The following is a 19,121-nucleotide window of genomic DNA, read 5'->3' as shown; positions in this document are numbered from 1 at the left end:
GGCCACCCGCCTTCCAGGGGAGCTTCTTTCACAGGTGGGATGGCTCTGTGCTTTCTCTTCTAAACCTGGGACGCGCGAGTGGGAGGAAGTGCTATTAATTATTGCACCCTAAGGCAGAGTTCACTGAGGACACCATCCTGAAAGGACGAGGATGATGTCAGGCGACTTCTGGAGCCTCCACTCCCAGGTGGAGCATTCGTGTCTAGAACTTTGAAATTTGGCTGAGCCTTGGCTAATCATTTGGAAAGCTGTGAGTTTCTCCTTGTGAAGTGTGAACGCACACCTTTAGACTATTCTCCTAATTTAAATATACTTTCTTGCAAGGAGTCACCTTTTCCCATCAATCATTTGAGGGACCATCTGTATCTGTGCCCACCGCTCACATCTGGAAGGGCACACAGAACAATCTGTTGTGTGTCCATGTTGGCGTCTCAGCTTTTTCCAAGGTTAGCTGGAGTGCGGTGCATCAAGTGTGGCCTGGGTGGTCTTTGAGACTGTGCACAGCCCCACGGTTGCTGTCAAAATCCTGCCCTGTCGTGAGTCCCGGTGACGACCCAGGAATGTCCCAGTGCCCTGGCTTTGAGGAAAGCTACCTGAGGGGAGAACAAAATACCTTAGAAATTAAACCATGAGATGGGGAAGGTGACGATGGCTAATGGGTACCAAAAAAAAAGTAACTGGGAAGAATGAAGAAGACCTAGTTTTTGGTAGCACAACAGGGTGAATAGAGCCAATAATAATGTAATTGTACATTTTAAAATAACTGAGTATAATTGGATTATTTGTAACACAAAAGCTAAAGGCTTGAGGAGATGGATACCACGTTTTCCATGGTGTGACTGTCACGCATTGCAGGCCTGTATCAAAGCACCTCATGTGTTCCATAAATAGATACATCTACTATCTACCCACAAAACTCAAAATAAAAAGCTACCAGAAATATTGTAACCAACAAAGAGAAAAAGAAATTAAACCATGAAAAAAGGATGCGTTCTACCAATAGCTTAAATCTGGCCATACTACTAATTGCTAGCCCAACTTTGAGCCCTGTGAATTGGAAGTGATTTTTTACATGCACAGCTGCTGGGAGCTCCTGTCACAGCCAGAGGCTCGCTGCCACTTGCACAGATTACTTCCTACTAATTTGGGGACTTTGAGAAGGTAATTAGGAGTTGTATGTTTGCTTTTAACACGATCACCTCTTTAAAGAAACTCTCCAAATACCGTCACGTTCTGAGGGACTGGAGGTTAGACTTCAGCAGAATTCTTGGAGGGCACCGTTCAGCCCATGACAATGAACGTGTGGCTGACACCGCGGGCCACCTCCATTTTAACTGGATGTTTTCAGGCCCAAAGCCATGAATTGTGTCCATCTCTGAAATTGCTAGAAGAGATTCACTGAAAGAATCAAACCTTCTTGTGTTTTACAAAACTCAGTGCAGACCCAGAATCTCTTTAAAAGTTGCCTGAACTCCCTGTGTTGTTCATAGGATAGGAGCTTGGAGATGGCGTTTTAAAGCCCATGTTCCTGAAAACCTGTGAGACGAACTCCTTGCATTTCCTCTGCAGTGTTACTCCTTCCTCCTGCCTACATGGAGGTTAATCATCCTCTTGCTTCCCAGGGCATCCCACCTGTCCACACTGATTTGCGTTTGTGTTTAGATAGAAGTGCATCCATTTGAAGACACACCTGTATTCTGTTCGAATATACAGCTATGGAGAAAGTGGGTCAAGCCTGAGGGAGGCCATCTGTCAGAGCGTGTTTTGGCAAAAGGAAAACATGAGAAGGAAGCTTGTAACAGAGGCGGAAGTATTGTAGCCTGAGGGCACCAAGTGAGTTCTGTGGACTCCAGCTGTCAGCCCCGATCCCAGTTATGTAACTGTTCAGGAGAGCAGAGCTTTGCGAGATGTGGAAGGGACGTGGCCCACAAAAGGGAAAGGCAGAAATGCAAACCTCACTTTCAATTTTTGAAATAAGGACAGACTCAAAGTGCTTACTTTATGATTTTTAATAGCCTCTCCTATGAAATATTTAGTGCTTTTTAGGAGGCAGAGTATTAGATCAAATCCTGGCCAGGCACGGTGGCTCACACCTGTAATCCCAGCACTTCGGGAGGGTGAGGCAGGCAGATTGCTTGAGCTCAGGATTTTGAGACCAGCCTGGGCAACATGTCAAAACCCTGTCTCTACAAAAAAATATAAAACTTAACCAGGCATGGTGGTGGGCACCAGCTATTCAGGAGGTGGGAGGATCACTTGAGCCCGGGAGGTTGAGGCTGCAGTGAACCAGGATCACACCACTGCACTCTAGCCTGGGTGACAGAGTGAGACCCTGTCTCACAAAAAAAAAAAAAAAAAAAAAAAAAAAAATCCAATTCTTAGACATCCTGGCAATTATCACTTTTAGTATCATTTTTATTGAAATTTCCAGCCAATATGTTATTTCACATGACTTTCCAGATAACTGACATATCATCATGTACCAAAAGATTTTTTTTTAATTTTCATCATACTTGCTAAAAATTGTTTGATAAACTATTTGTAAAATGAAACAGGGTTTCCATCCACAAAGTGGCCTCCAAAAACATTGATCTTTTCACAGTCCCTCAAATCATCGTGGGTAAACTGAGGCCTCAGAGACCACCAAGGTATGTGTGGTTGGGCCTGTGAGAAACAAACTCACTCGTCCAAACCCAAAGAATGGACTCAGAGACCCGGAGAACAGCAAAAGTGGGACTTTTAATGATGGTCTTGCAAGATCGGGTGTCTGATGGGCAGGCACACCCAGCACAGCTTCAACAAGCCATTTAACCCCTCGTGCGCAGGTCCCTCCCCCGGCCCCTCATAGGCTGAGCACTATGAGGTCACAACCTTCCCAGACGTGGCCTATTGGTTGTCGGGCACGGGCTGTAGGTGTTTTCTTTAGGGTTGTCTTGCTGCATTTTATTGCAACCCACAATGCATTGCAATCCCAGTCAGCTCAGGGTATTTGACTTCAGGTATTTGACTTATGACCTAAGTAGCTGGGCAGGCTGACAAGAACAGACAAAACAAGCTATTTCACAGGCTCGTAAACTTTCATCTTAGACTAAACTTCTTTGGTTCGGGTGAGGGCAACTAAAGGGGCAGAGGGGTGGGCCAACAAGTAGGTGTCGGCTATCCAAGCAGGGGCCTAGTATGTCCTGTTTTTTTCTGTAGTTTGCTGACCTAAGCCGATTTAAGGCACATTGTCTTGGAAATGGACCACTGTATACATTATTTCCTTCAGGCCTGAGGCTCACAGTTCTGATCCCAGCTTGCAGCTTTCTGGAGCTCTTGTTTTCCCCCTCACTGGTTACTCCCCCTTCATTTTATGTGGATGCAGATCCTCAGTGCAAATCCAAAGCTGGCTCCAAAGGACTTTGTCTTTGAGACTATAATTTTTCTTATTGCAGTGTCTAAGGCTTTTTGATATATTTGAGCTTTCATATCTATAAAATAGGGGGAATAAAAAAGAAAATAGAAATCTTAAGTCCTGATAAGCAGAAGCAGAAGCAGATACACTTTCCTAGCAGGGATCTTCATTTAATATCTACCATCCTCAATTTTCTTCTTTGTAGATTCAACAATTCTTTGAGGCTTGCTTTACATCATTTATTTTCTTGTCCAGTCATGATTTTTGGGTTTTTTTTATGTTTTTTAATAATGGGAGTATAATTTACATACAGCAAAATGTACAAACCGCACACATTACAGTCCAAGGACAAATGCATGCACACACGTAGCACATGCCCCATCTAAATACAGCATCTTTTCATTCCACCAGCAGAAGCCCACTTCCGCCTGTTCCCCGCAATCCACACGCCCCCCTCAGAGATGCCCGTGCTCTGCTTTCTCCACGGAGTGCTGAAAGCCTCCTGGAACTTTATGTAAATGGAGCCACACTGCATATTGCTTTTTGTGCCCAGATTTTTTTGCTCACCATAATGTTTTTGAAATCCATCTATATCATCATGTAAAATTGTAATAGTTCACTCATTTTGTTTTGTTTTACTGAAGAGCAATTCATTGTATAAATGCACCGCAGTTAGTGTATCCACTCTTCTGTTGATGGGCATTTGAGATCTCTCCCGTTTTAAGCTGTGATGAATAGTTTGGATCAATATCCCCATGTGACTCTTTTTGTGAACATATACATTTCATTTATCTTGCGTAAATATCTAGAAGTGGAGGTGGTAATTCGTAGGAAAGGTGTATATTTAACAACCAAGACATTTTCCAAAATTTCTTGAAGTTATTATGCCAAGATCTGAGCTCTGATTTTCCACATGGTTACTGACATGTAGACATGTAGCACTGTCAGCCTTTTATTCTTTTTTTTTTTTTTTTTTTTTTTGAGTCAGAGTCTCACTCTGTCTGTCCCCCAGGCTGGAGTGCAGTGGCACGATCTCAGCTCATTGCAACCTCTGCCTCCCTGGTTCAAGCGATTCATGAGCCTTAGCCTCCCAAGTAGCTGGGATTGTAGGCACCCACCACCACACCCACACCCAGCTAATTTTTTTGTTTTTTATAGAGATAGAGTTTCACCATGTGGCCCAGGCTGGTCTTTTGGAAGTGCTTATTGGCTATTTGTATATCTTTGTAGTGTCTTTCACAGTGAGGTTTCTGTTCAAGTATGTTGCTGACTTTTTATAAGTGGAGATTTGATATCCTTTATTATTAAGTTGCAAGAGTTTTTGTATTCTGGATACAAACAGTCACCTTGATTGTAAATATGTCATCCCAATCTATCTATTCCTTTTAGCTTAATCACCAGTGTATTTCAACAAGCTGAATTTTTCCAATTTGATGAAAACTAATTTGTCATTTTTTTCTTTTGTAGTTAGTGCTTTCTATCTCCTAGCTAAGAAATCCTTGCCTACATGAAAATCATGAAACTAATCTCCTCAATTTTCTTCTTAAAAATTTATAGTTTTAGCTTTTTCATTTAGGTCTATGATCCATCTTGTGATCATTTTCACATAGGATGTGAGGTGGGGCTGAGAATCATTTTTTTCAATATGTTGTCTAGTTTTCTTAGTACTATTTGTTAAAAAGACTTTCTTTCCTTCATCAACTTGCTTTGGTACCTTTGTTGAAAATCAATTGATCATATAGACTTGAGACTTGATTCCATTCCTGTTTCCACTGGTACTTATCTAGCCTTATGCCATTACTACATTGTATTTGTTCTGCAGTATCAATATTGTTTAGACTATTCTGGGTCTTTTGCATTTCCATATAAACTTCAAAATTATCTTTCAATTTCAACAAGGGTACTGACTGAGATCGAATCATATCTATAGATAAATTAGGGGACCACTGATATTGTAACAATATTGAATCTTAGATTCTGTGAAAATGGCATATATTTCTATTTATTTAGGTCTTTTTAAACTTATTTTAGCAATAGTTTGTAAATATGAGTGTAGGTTTGGCATGTCTTTTTTTTTCTTCAAATTATACCTAAGTATTTTATAACTTTTTGTCCTAAGAGTATTGTTTTTTAATTTAATTTTCTGCTTTTTAAACTGATACATAGAAGCATGCAGACTTTTATATACGTGAATTCACTTATTAGTTCCGGTAGTTGTTTTCATCTTTCCCTGGGAATTTCTACAAATACGATCATGCCATGAGGATAAAGTCAGTTCTACTTCCTTTCCAATCTCTGTGACTTTTATTTTCTTGCCTTGTGACACTAACTAGGACCTCCTGTGCAGTGTTGAATAGAAGTGGTGAAGGCAGACATCCCTGCCTTGTTCCCAATCCCACGAGGAAATCATTCACTTTTTCATCATTAAATATAATACTAGCTATAACTTTTGTATATGTCCTGTATCAATTTAAGGAAATTTTCCTCTAGTCCTTTGTGTGTTGAGAATTTTCATGAAGAATGGGATTTTGTGTCTATAGACAAATTAGGGGACAATTGATATTACAACAATATTGAATCTTGAATTCTGTGAAAATGGTGTATCCTTCTATTTATTTATCTTTAACTTATTTTAGCAATAGTTTGTAAATATGAGTGTGGAGGTTTGGCATGTGTTTTTCAAATGTTTTTTCTGCATCTATTGAAATGCTATGATTTTTTCCCCCTTTATTATGTAAAGGATGTGATTACATTGATTGATTTTCAAACTGTAAACCAGTCTTGCATTTCGGGATGAACCACGCTGGTTCATGAAACATTAACCTTTTTATATAGGGATGAACTTGATTTGCTAATATTTTGTTAAAAACTCATCTGCTCGTGAGGACCATGAGTCTGTACGGTTTTTTTTTTCTTATAACATCATTGATTGGTTTTGGCTTTAGATTAACATCGGCCTCATCAAATAATTTTGATAGTCACCTCCCCTTCCATTTTTCTAGAAAATTTTGCACAGACTTGGTATAATTTATTCTTTAAATACTTCTTGCAATTCACCAGAGGGAGCTGTCTGAGCCTAGTTTACATGTGAGGGGGTTTTTACTATGAATTAAATTTACTTAATATATATTGCACTCTTCTGGTTTTCTGCTTCTCCATCTGTGAACTTTGACAGTGTGTGCCTTTCAAAGAATGTTCCCATTGCAACTATGTATTTCACTAACTAGCACACAATAGTTCACATTATTCCCATATTCTTATTTAATGACTGCAGGAACTGTAATAAGATCCCCTTATTTGTTTCTAATTAGATAACATGGAAGTTTTTTCTCCTTTTTCATGATTAATCTAACTTGAGATTTATCAAACCTATTCAAAGAGTCAATTTTTTTGTTTCATTAGAGTTTTTTCCCCTATTGTTTTCCACTTCCTATTTTGACCTCTACTATTAATTTTAGTATTTTCTTCCTCTAACAACTTTGGGTTTGATGTACTCTCTTTTTTTTTCCTTTTTAGCTTCTGACAGTAGAAGTTTAGATAATGTTGGACATTTCTTCTCTTCTAATATAAGCATAAATTTAGAGCTAAAATGTGTCTCTCAGCATTGCTTTAACTCTGTTTCACAAATTGAGGTATGTTATACTTTCATTATCACTGAGAATAAAGAGGTTTTAATTTTCCTGTGATTTCTTTTTAACACTTTGGTCACTTACAATGGTGATACTTAATTTCTGAGTATATAGAGATTTTCCATATATGTTTTTGTTATGTATATTTAACATGATTATATTGTGGCCAGAAAATACACTTTTATGATTTCAAACCTATAAAATTTATTGAGACCTTTTTTATTTTGTAGTGTATAGTCCATCTCAACAAATACTCTATACAGTGTTCTATAAATGTAAGTTAGGTCAAGTTAGCTGTTAGCATTCTTCTAATTTTTTGTTCAATACAGCCTTTTTCTCACTACTTGTTCTATCAGTAACTAGGTGAGGAATGTTAAAATCTCAAACTATCATTATATATGTTTCTACCTTCCTTCATTTTTTTAGTTTTTTATTCATGTTGTTTAAAACTCTGTTGAGTGCATAAACACCAACGATTATTATATTATCTTGATGACTTGATCATTATGATATGTCTTTCTTAATCCCTGGCAATATTTCATATTTTGAAAACTACTGCATCTATTGTTAACATAACCATTCCATCTTTCTTAAAATAAGCATTTACATGATGTATCTCTTTCAATTATTTGACTTTTAACCTATCTACATTTTTATATTTGAAGTACATTTTTGTAGCAATCAAAAATATGTTTTGTTTTTTAAATATAATTTGAATATCTCTGCATTTTAATTGGAGTACTTAGTCCATTTACATTTAATGTAATCACTGACATATTTGAATTTAAGTGTACCATATTGCTAATTTTTTTTCAGTTTATTCCATTTATTTATTTCTCCTTCTTTGCCTTTTTCAACATATCGATCATTTTTAGTATTTTATTTTATCTTCTCTGTTGACTTTTTAGCTATACCTCTTTGTATTATTTTTAGTGACTGATCTAGAGATTAAAGTATGCATGTTTAACTTATCATAGCCAACTACCTCGTGATCAAAGGAAGAAACTTACAACAGAATAATTATATTTACCCCATCCCAAGGTGTGTGCTGCTCTTTTTATATATTTTCTAAATATATAATAAACATCACAGTACACTGTCATTATCTTGTATTTAAAGAGTTAATAGTCTTTTAGCAGAATTCAAATTTGTATTCTGTCATTCTTGTTGCGGTTGCTCTATATGTGAGAGGTCTCGTTTCTCTGGCTACTTTGAAAATACTTTCCCTGTCTTTCGTTTTCAGGAGTTTGGCTGTGCTGATTTGTACAGTCTTCTTCAGGTTTATTCTGTGTAAGTCTGATTGAGATACTTGGGTCTGTGATTTGATGTGTCTTAAAAAATTCAAAACTTTAAAAGTATTATTTAAAGTACATTTTCTACCTTAACAGTTTTTCCATTTTTTTCTCGAATTCCAATTATACATAAATTAGACTGCTTTATATTGCCCAACAGATCATTGAGTCTCTGTCACCTTTTTCACTGTTTCTATTTCTCCCTGTGCTTAGTTTTTATTGTTTCTACTGATCTGCCTTCAAATTTACTGATATGTTTTGTGAAATGACATATCTAATGTGAAACCCATCCAGTAAATTTTTTCATTTCAAATGTTATGTTTTTGAGCTTGAGAATTTTTATTTTATTTATACAGTTTCCATTTCTCTACCAAGATTCCCCATCTATTTACTTATTACGTCCCCTTTATTTTTAAATTCTTAAAAATATTTCTAACATCTATTTAACATCCTTATCTGCTAATTTCAGCATCATTAGATCTTTTTACTTTGACTATATTTTTTTCTGAGGATAGGTCATATTCTCCTTGCTTCTCACATCTAGCAATGTCATTACTATTACTATATCATTATTTGCTGGGCTTTGTGGATACCATGTTGTTGAGAATATGGATTTTGTGGTGTTCTTGAGTTTTCTTCTAGCAGGTAGCTTATTACTGACCAAGGGTAGTTTATTACCGACCAATTTCTAGTTGAAATGATCAACTAGATCATTTCAAAGCTTGTTTTAAGTCTTTGTTAGCACATGTTCATGGCAGTTCTTAATCTAGGACTAGAGTATTCCTAGTCCTTAAACATCACCTTTTTACCATCCCAGCTGAATCCTAGCTCTTCAGTGATCTATAATTCTGCCTGATCAGAATGCCAGACTTTCAGCATTGTGCCATCACTTGAATTTTCATTTAGCTCACAGGTCCCCAGCCACTGCTCTCAGTGAGATCTGAGTCTCCCCTTCTCATGTGGGGCTGAGTCTCAACCAAATCCAGTGGCCCCACCAGATCTCTGAAGCAGCTGCCTTCTGCCCTCAAATTCTACTTTCCTCAGCAGCACAAGCTTTGGTTTTCACCTTCTCAGCTTACAGTGATGCTTGTTCTTCTTCAAGTCCACTTTTCTACTGCTGAAAAGAGCTTCCGGGTGAGAGGCTTGTGGAGCTGTGGGGTGCACTCACATGCTTTCTTTTTCTCAGGAACAATGGTCACGACTGCCTGGCATCCAAACTCTGAAATCGGTTGTTTCATAGACTTTGTCCAGTTTTGCTGTTGTTTACAATGAGACAGCTGGTGAGCTGCAGCTCCCTCATCCTGGCCAGGCGCTTGTGCATGCATGGCCAGCGAGCCTTCCTTCCTGCTCTTTCTAGGACTGTGATGTGGGCTCAAGATCACTTCACACACTCATGTCTTCTCCAGGCTCACTTTGGAGGAGACTATAATGCATTTACTATTTTCCTTCTTGGTTTCAATAGATCAGAAAGAATTTGGTAAGACAGAACTGAAATCTCATTGTGCTCCACTCAGCTAATGTTGTTGAGTCATGGTCCTTAGACCAGGAAAGGTAGAGAACTGGCTCTCCCGCTTCACGATGAGGGAATGTTCCTCTGCACCGTCTGATCCTGGGGCTTTCAGCCAACCCCGATAACTTGTTTATGAATACATTGTATGTGATTACTTCTGCAGAGAGGAGAGTACATTTGATTTTTCTACAAAATATTAACCAGACCCTAAATTTAAATGCTTTTCATATTTGAATTAAAAACTATTTATTGCACTATTCTTCCTTTTGTGGCCCTAGAAACAAAGATGCTATTCTGATTTTAAAGATATGACAAATGAAACATAAAAGGTTAAATAAAATTTAACAAAGGCAAGGCAAGGAAGAAAAATCCAGAAAATTCATCAGACACTACAAGGATAAACTTTACTTAGGCAGGAAAAGATAGGAAGATGAAGATCTCCTCAAGTAGCCTTTGCTCAGTGCGGAAGGCAACTGCAGCCTGGAAGCCTGGGACGTGCTGAGGACCTTATAGATAGTCCTGGGCACATCCACTAACTTCTCAATGTCTCAGATTCTTTACCTGGAATAAATACGTCAAGAAAGCTAAGACGTGTCCCAGTGATTATGCAGTGTGACTAATGACGAAGTAACCACGTATCCTCAATATGTGCAGTTATTTTGATTTTGCAAAGTACACTAACACCTATTACTTCAACCACATGTTCTTAAAACCTGATAATTCATATCAAGCATTCCGGGGAAGGCCATGAATTCAGGGGACTCGTGATATTGAATGAAAAACTGCTGGCATAGCCACAAGTGCCTTTCAGGGAAAATAAGCCATTGCTTTTCTCTATCTCACTCAAGGATAATCCTCACCCCAAGATGTTAACACGAAACAATAAGTAGACTATTAACTCAGGACATTTTATTTCTAAACAAGATGATTAGGACATCTGAAAATACCTACAAATTATTCCAGTGGGTGTCTCTTTCCCTCAGCCCTGACAGTGTCGTAGTCCTCCCAAACTGTTATAATGTGAAAAACCGGCGATAACCACAGAGCCTCAGTGCTGCAGAGGCCACAACTGCAATTCACAGCCACACGTGGTTCCGGGCAAGGGCTTCTGTGCCCTCCAGATGCTCACCCGGATGCCCCTAAAACACATAAAACTGCTTCAAGTAAATGCTGCTTATTCCACAGTGAGTAACAAGATTTATAAAGCAAGTGTCCTGGAACTTTCAAGCCATGCATTAAAAACAGCCATCGACCTTTCCTGAAAATGACTCTTGACTCTTAGACCAGGGCTGGCCCCGGGTCACTGCATCCTCCGGGTCAGCTTCCAGCTGGTCCATATTCGATAATGGGAGCCCAAGCTCAAGAACCCAGGATGTGAGCAGCTGAGGCGTGGAGACTGCCCAGCCGACCCCTGACGTTTTTAGAGGAACAGCCAGCCAGCCCAGCCCGCTCTTCTAGGCGTTACCCAGAGGGTGGGGAGGCAGCGGCAGCATGGGGCGCCCTGCGATGCAGCTTCTCCGGCACACCCAAAAGGTCCAGAATGGAGGCACAAAAAAAAAAAAAAAAAGTATGGCTTCCTTTTTTCATCAGAAGCTTGAGTAAAACCAGATTTTCAAAAGATGACAATGAAAAACATGCAAAAAATCGAATTATCTGAATATCAGAGTTCTACTCATATTGAACTAATAGAATATAGATCAGATCCCAAAGGGACAATGGGTTCGGAGGAAACCGCAAAGAGAGGCCCTGAAGCCAAAGAACTTCTGTCGTACTTTTTCTGTATTAAAAATGGAATTCTTCACGTCCTTTTCCAAGAACATTCTAAAGACGCGGTCTGCCCTTTCTTAGAAATAATCGCTTCTCTCCCAGAGCTTACGTGCCTTCACGGTGATTGCAGAGCATAGCTGGAATTTCAGGTGTACTTGTTAGCAATAGATAAGTGTTAGCAATACTGCTGGCTTTCTGATTCCTTTGCTTTAGTTCGGTTGCTCAAGCTGTCCCATGAAATCTAAAGTCTGCTGCACTAGCGGAAAGAAAAGTTGGTTAGGCACAACTGGGAGTGTCAGAGAAAATACAGGACACCCAGTTACATTTGATTTTGTTTTGCCGTTGTTTTTTACGTGTTTATTTTAATTTTAAAATGTTTAATTGACAAATAAAAGTTGAATATATTCAAGGTGTACAATGTGATGATTTGATATATATGTTGTGTAATGATGATCACCACAAATTAATTAACACATCTGTCACCAGCCATAGTTACCATTGTGGGGGATGAGGATGCTTAAAATCTGCTCTCTTATCCCATGTCAAGTGGACAATACGTGTTATTAGCCAGAGTCCCCATGCGGCACATTAAGACTCCAAAACTCATTCATCCTAGGAAGTTTGTACCTTAGACCAACATCTCCTCACTCTCTCCCTTCTCCCCTCACCCCATGGACCCTGGCAGCCACCATGCTACTCTGCTTCTATGAATTCAACTTTTTTTAGATTCCACATATGAGAGAGATCATGCACTAGTATTTGTCTTTCTATGCCTGGCTTATTTCCCTTAGGATGAGGTCCTCCAGTTTCATGCACGCTCGTTGCAAATGGCAGGATTTCCCTTTTTTTAAGGCTGCCTAATCTTCTGTTGCTTGGCTGTACCGCATTTCACTCATCCACTCATCCACTGAGGACACTTGAGCTGCTTCCACCTCTAGGCTCTGGTGCACGATGCTGCCGTGGATATGAGGGTGCAGTTATCTCTCTGAGTTTCAATTATTTGGGCATTGACCTGCCGGTTACCCCGTTTCACATCCTCAGAGGGCTCTCATTTCTCCGTGTCCTCACCAACACATTATTTTCTGATTTTGCTTTGTTTTTCTAATAGCCATCCTAATGGGTGTGAGATGATATTTCATTGTGGTTTAGATTTGCATTTCCCTAATGATTAGTGATGTTGATTACATTTCCATGTGCTTATTGACATTAGTACATCTTCCCTGGAGAAATGTCTATTGAAGTCCTTTGCCTTCCACTGAATTTCAGATAAACCATGAATAAGGTTTTTAAGTATATATATGTGTGTGTGTGTATATACATATATATATATGTACACAGATATATATTTGTGTGTGTGTCCCACACAATATTAGAAATGCCTATATACCAAAAAATTATCTGTTTATGTAAAACTCAATTTTAACTGGATATCCTGAATTTTTATTTGATAAATCTAGCAACATCAGAAAGTAAAAACTTTGATAGATCTAAAACAATCCTTAAATATCTTACGATTTTGCTAAAGTCAAGTCTGGAATAGTTTAGTGCGCTTGTGTGAGTGTTTGGCTGGTAGCCTTACTTTATTAAAAATGTAATTTCATCTTGAGATCCTCCAGACTAAATCATTTGAGCTTCACACTCTTAGTGTAACATTATTGGACTCCCTTAATGAAATTATAACTCAAGCAAGATATTTCATTCTCTTGTAGTAAATTAGTTTGGGCTGCGAGGGTTTAGAAGAGCAAACCCTTCCCTGGTTTATTCTTGTTTGGTAGAACAAAGAAGGCACAGGCATTTTATATTTGAGTTATTTATTGTTCTCTCTGTTGCCCGTCCCTACTGGAAACAACAGCTGTTAACGGGCTCCCGAATGAATTTCAGTGTGAACTCTCCTGGCCTCTGAAAACCTTGGCTAAGGAGAAAACAGGCTCAGCTTCAAAAGAAAAAGAGCCAGTTTCAGGCTGGGTCTGGATGCCTGAAGGCCAAGGGCAGATGAAACCAGCAGCTCATGTTTTCTTGAGAAATTACACTTCAGGGAGATATACAGTGCCATGGTGGGGCACCTGTGGACAGCTGTCCTCATTACAGGGTGATGTAAACTCAGTGACCTCCTGGGAAATCCCGCCCGTGGGTGTCCACAGCTTCCGAAGGAGAGGGAAGGATCCCGCGTAGCAAAGTAGCCGATCCCACAGCCAGTGCCCTGGAACTTGGACAGCAGGGACGCTAGGACACGCTTCTGTCGTACTCTGCACCGCGTTGCATGAGCAACGCTGAGATTTCCACCTGGGGCCTCTTAATCAATGAGGTCCAGGTTCATAATGGCACATGCGAACCGTGTAGACTGGAGGACGTCTGGGAGCCAGGGGCTCCCTGTGCTGTGTCTCTGTTGGTGTCTCCTCTACAGTGCAGTGAGTTCTACGTGTGGACCAATACTCCCCAGTGCAGTGGTTTAATTTAGGTGGTGGAAATCTCCAAAATAAGGAGCTTTTCTTTCAGATCCCTTTATTAGTCATTTTTATTTCTCTCAATCATACCTCGAACCCACCATTCCTTAATCTCGCTATTGATGAAATAAATTGCTGAGACCATGGGAGTAAAACAGCATACTTTATTGGTGAGGAGTGGCATTTCCTGGTTGGATCTGTTTCCACAATCGTGCTGCACTCTGAGTGGTGGGGACCCAGGAGGCAAGACCTGCTTGGCCTTTGCTCACCCGGCCACAGGCTTCAGGCAGAGGCAGTCCCTGGAATTCCAGCCACCGTATTGAGGACGCTTGGCCATTTCTGGGAGGACTGTGTGCTCTGCCCACACCACTAGCTCCCTCCTCCCCTCCTCTACTTCTGCCAAACGCCCACTAAGTGACAGGTCCTTTATTTTTAATGCATGTCAAGCCCAGAAAACAAATTCTGCACTAATAGGGAAAGATAGTCTTGGCTTTATTTGCACCATTCTCTTTTAATTGTGAGATCGTTTTACTTGTTTTAGCCCATCTCTGTGAAATGATCTCGACGGAAGGCTCTGCCCTACCCGGGATCTTGTAAACAGATGCAAGGTTGCTACCCTGGAGACAGCTGCTTAAAGTTTTAAGGGACTTGGGCAAGGTGAAGGGAGATGCCAAAATAAGAGAAGGAGAAAGACGGAAATCGTAGAATTTTAAATTGAGTGGAGAAAGGAATTTGATAAAATGCTGTCAGATATTCAATAAAAGACTGAACCAGAATGAAATGGCTGAAACCAAAGTGACCTTCCCACGTCCCTTGTCCAACCTTCAGTAATAAGAACTTCTAAAAGCATTGCGTTTTTCTGAAACTCCATGTCAAAAGTGCATTTCCTGTTCTTTTCTTTCCAGATAAAGTAAGCATATTGTCAACCTTCCTCGCTCCCTTCAAGCACCTGAGTCCTGGCACCACAAACACGGAGGATGAAGACACCCTAAGTAAGCGGCTTCCTTTTCCCAAAGTGCACAAAGGCCCCTGTATTCTGTGTGCAGGGCTCCCCCGCTGTCCCCGAACCCTGAGATACCTGGAGTCATCTGGGAGGGTCTGTTTGTCTTACCTGGAGAGACAGTGTCTGCTCTCAGTCCCCTACAGAATCCCCATCTTCCCTGCAGTCCCACCTGCATCTGCAATCCTATCCTCACCTGGAATCCTTTTCATTTGAAGGTCTCACCCGAATCCTATCTCCACCTACAATCCTGTCTTCATCTGAGGTCCTGTCCTTACCTGGAGTCCTACTGTAATCTGCAGTCCCACCCTCACCTGCAGTCTCATCTGCACCTGCAGTCCCACCCTCACCTGGAATCTTACCCACACCTGTAGTCCCATCCTCACCTGTGATCCCATCCGCACTTTCAGAGTCATCCTCACCTGGAATCCTATCCTCACCTGCAGTCCCACCCTCACCTGCAGTCCCATCTTCACCTGTGGCCCCATCCGCACTTTCAGAGTCATCCTCACCTGGAATCCTATCCTCACCTGCAGTCCCACCCTCACCTGGAATCTTACCCGCACCTGCAGTCCCACCCTCACCTGCAGTCCCATCTTCACCTGTGGCCCCATCCGCACTTTCAGTGTCATCCTCACCTGAAATCCTATCCTATCCTCACCTGTGCTCCCACCCTCATCTGGAAACTTAGTCTCACCGGCAGCCCCATCCTCACCTGCAGTCTCATCCTCACCTGTGGCATTTCCTGGTTGGATCTGTTTCCAACCTGGTTGGTCCCATTCTCATCTTCAGTTCCATCCTTAATTGGAATCTTAGTCTTCCCTGGAGTCTCATCCTCACCAGGAATCCCTTCCTTACCAAAGGGCAGGAAAGTGTCAGTAATGTCTGTGGGACTGAGAACCCTAGGGATTCCAAGAAATTAACCAGTTTTCTTGGACTGTTCTCTCCTCTCCTTCCTTTGTTTTTTCATCAAACCAGAAAGAGCAATAGTCTTGGTGTCTTAGAGCATGGTTTGTACAAGTATTTAATAAGGAAAGGGCTGGATAGGAGCCCCTCCTGTGCAAACATTTCTGGCACATGAAATTGGAAAGGGGCCAAGGAGACTCCTCAGGATGGCACCAGGCTGGTTTAGGAAAGGGATCTGAGCAGCGTCTCGGGAGCTGACTGTGGGGGTGAGGATCCGGGAGTGTGTGGCTGCAGGAGCTGGCCTCTATGTTCACAGCAAATTGTCAGGCATTTAACAAAGAGGACAAGACATTCCACACCATGTGAACAGCTCCTCAAATTTTAACACCACCTGGCAGATGGCTCCTTTTTCAACCAGGAAGAGGTCAGCACACTCCTGTTGTCGTGGGATGGGGAGGAGGTGAGGTGACCCTGGAATTGCTGGTCAGACCAACAAGAGGCAGTGGGAAGGGTCTGCAAGGGACTCCGTGCACTTTGCCATCAGCCTGGGAAACACAGCCCTTCCCAGACAGCATGATAATTAACCGTACTGGAAATGGAGGTTTTTCAGCAAAAGCAGCATCACAGTCTTTTGGTGTCAGGACCAGAGTGAAGGTCAATGCCCTCTCTTGGACCCCTTCTCTTCTGGATGTGGAAGGAGCATGTTAGGAGGAGGGTGTGCTGGCACTAGGGAGGGCTCGGCCCAGACTCCGTGCTCCCTCCCCAGCACAGCTTGAGACTCAAGCCAAGCTTTGACACAGGTCGCTTCTGTTCTCTGGTGACCCAAACTGGAAAATTTCCAGATGAGTCCATTTATTGATCACTACTTCTGAAATCTGGGATAGAGAAAGTAAAAAGCACACACCAGGCATGTGCATGTGTGCATACACACACCCCCCAGGGGTGCACACAAACACACACACTCCAAGAGCACACGAGCACACAGCCCCCAGGAGCACACACCCCCCACCCAAGCTGAGCGTGACATGTGGACCTGGAAACACCTGGGAAGGGGAAGTTCACTGTTTCCTCCTCCTCCACACCTGGAGGTGCTGGGATCCTGGCTGGAGCTGGCCTCCCTCAGGAGAAAAAGAAATGAAGCTTCAGCAAGGGCCAGAGGACATCTGCGGTGCGGAGCGAATGGTTTCTACCTTACAGAGGTGCAGCAACCACCTTTCTGTAGCAACCAGAGGCCCAGACCTGGAGAAATAAACCGCCTGGCCGCTGGGAAAATTATTGCTCTGCCCCTGAGATTCCTGAGAGAGGGACGTCCCCACCCCACGTAGGAGCTTCTCCTTCCCCCTGCCCCCCGTAAGAACCCCCACAGCAGGCAATGAGAAGAGGAGACGGCCTGACGAGGCCAAGACTTTCTGGACTTTCCGGAAGCCTTTCATGCTCTGTCCTGGCAGCCAAGCTGCCTTGGGCTATAAACATTACCTCTCAGAGCCTCCACGCTAATGGGTAGAAACTTAGAGGTAACAATAACTTTAAATTATTTATGGTAGTTAAAATGCTCTTGAAATGCTTGAGAAGTCTCATTTTCAATCAATCAACTAGTTGCTCCCCTTTGTGTAGATGCTGTTTATTTACTTTCTTTTCATAGATTGTTCAAAGACAAACCTGCAAATGAATCAGCCCTCCCTTTATAGCTCCCTGCGGCACCGCCAGCTCGGCCTTTGCTCGGCCTTATCCATTTGTAATCCAGATACACGGGAAGGTAGAAAAAGATGTGTGTGTGTGTGTGTGTGTGTGTGTGTTGTGATGTGTGTTCATGCATGTGGCATGTGTGGTGTGTGGGGAAGTGCACATGTGTGTGGGGTGAGTTCACGTGCATATGTGTCATGTGTGTATGTGTGCATGTGTGTGCACAGGTGTGTGTGTACGCATGTGTGTGGTGTGTGAGTCTGTGCACGTGTGTGCATGTGTGTTGTGTGTGTGCATGTGGCATGTGTGCCGAGTGTCGTATGTGCACATGTGTGATGTGAGTCTGTGCATGTGTGTGGTGTGTGTACATGTGTATGCATGTGTGTGGTGTGTGAGTCTGTGCACATGTGTGCGTGTGTGTGGTGTGTGTACGTGTGTGTGCATGTGTGTGGCATGTGAGTCTGTGCAGTGTGTGCATGTGTGTGGCATGTGAGTCTGTGCAGTGTGTGCATGTGTGTGGTGTGTGAGTCTGTGTACGTGTGTGCATGTGTGTGGTGTGTCTGTGCATGTGTGCATGTGTGTTGTGTGTGCATGCTTGTGGCATGTGTGCAGTGTGGTATGTGCACATGTGTGTGATGTGTGAGTCTGTGCATGTGTGTGCATGTGTGTGATGTGTGAGTCTGTGCACGTGTGTGCATGTGTGTGGTGTGTATACGTGTGTGTGCAAGTGTGTGGCATGTGAGTCTGTGCAGGTGTGTGCATGTGTGTGGTGTGTGTGTGCACGTGTGTGCATGTGTGTGATGTGTGAGTCTGTGCAGGTGTGTGCATGTGTGTGCTGTGTGCATGCATGTGGCATGTGTGCCGAGTGTGGTATGTGCGTATGTGTGTGGCATGTGAGTATGTGCATGTGTGTGGTGTGTGTACGTGTGTGTGCATGTGTGTGGCGTGTGAGTATGTGCATGTGTGTGGTGTGTGTACGTGTGTGTGCATGTGTGTGGTGTGACTCTGTGCACGTGTGTGCATGTGTGTGGTGTGTGCATGCATGTGGCATGTGTGCCGAGTGTGCTATGTGCACATGTGTGTGGTGTGTGAGTCTCTGCACGTGTGTGCATATGTGTGATGTGTGTCTGTGCACATGTGTGCATGTGTGTAGTGTGTGAGTCTGTGCACATGTGCACAGGTGTGTGGTGTGTGTCTGTGCACGTCAGTGCACGCACATATGTCAGGAGCGAGGGTGGGTGGTAGGAGCACACATGACCTTGCCCTGCCTCCTCCCGTCTCCCGTGTTTCACGCCCTGTGAGTCTATGTGTCTGTGGGTTCCGACACGAGGACCGCTCCCATCCCACCTGGCGTGTGTTCCACCTTTGGGGAATCCCATGTGCTTCCCTGTGGATGCTGGGTGCCCACAACCTCACAGGATCATGGCTTTTGTCTGGGGCCGAGCGCCCCTCATCTAAGGGTGCGGAGCGGGGGACAGGCTCGCAGGGCACACACC

General features: G+C 42.4%; 1 protein-coding gene across 1 annotated transcript in view; it reads left to right on the top strand.

Moving 5' to 3' along the window:
- The window catches only part of ADARB2 (adenosine deaminase RNA specific B2 (inactive)), a 526,169-nt gene that overhangs the window by 338,321 nt on the left and 168,727 nt on the right, over window positions 1-19,121 (top strand). Inside the window, exon 2 of the mRNA XM_050805463.1 lies at window positions 14,942-15,028. Coding sequence (XP_050661420.1) covers window positions 14,942-15,028 — 87 coding nt within the window. The remainder of the gene's footprint in view (window positions 1-14,941; window positions 15,029-19,121) is intronic.

Source organism: Macaca thibetana, chromosome 9 (assembly GCF_024542745.1).
Source record: "Macaca thibetana thibetana isolate TM-01 chromosome 9, ASM2454274v1, whole genome shotgun sequence".
Classification (NCBI taxonomy): domain Eukaryota; kingdom Metazoa; phylum Chordata; class Mammalia; order Primates; family Cercopithecidae; genus Macaca; species Macaca thibetana.
Note: the sequence above shows the minus strand (reverse complement) of the source record. Positions and strands in the feature narration are given on the sequence as shown.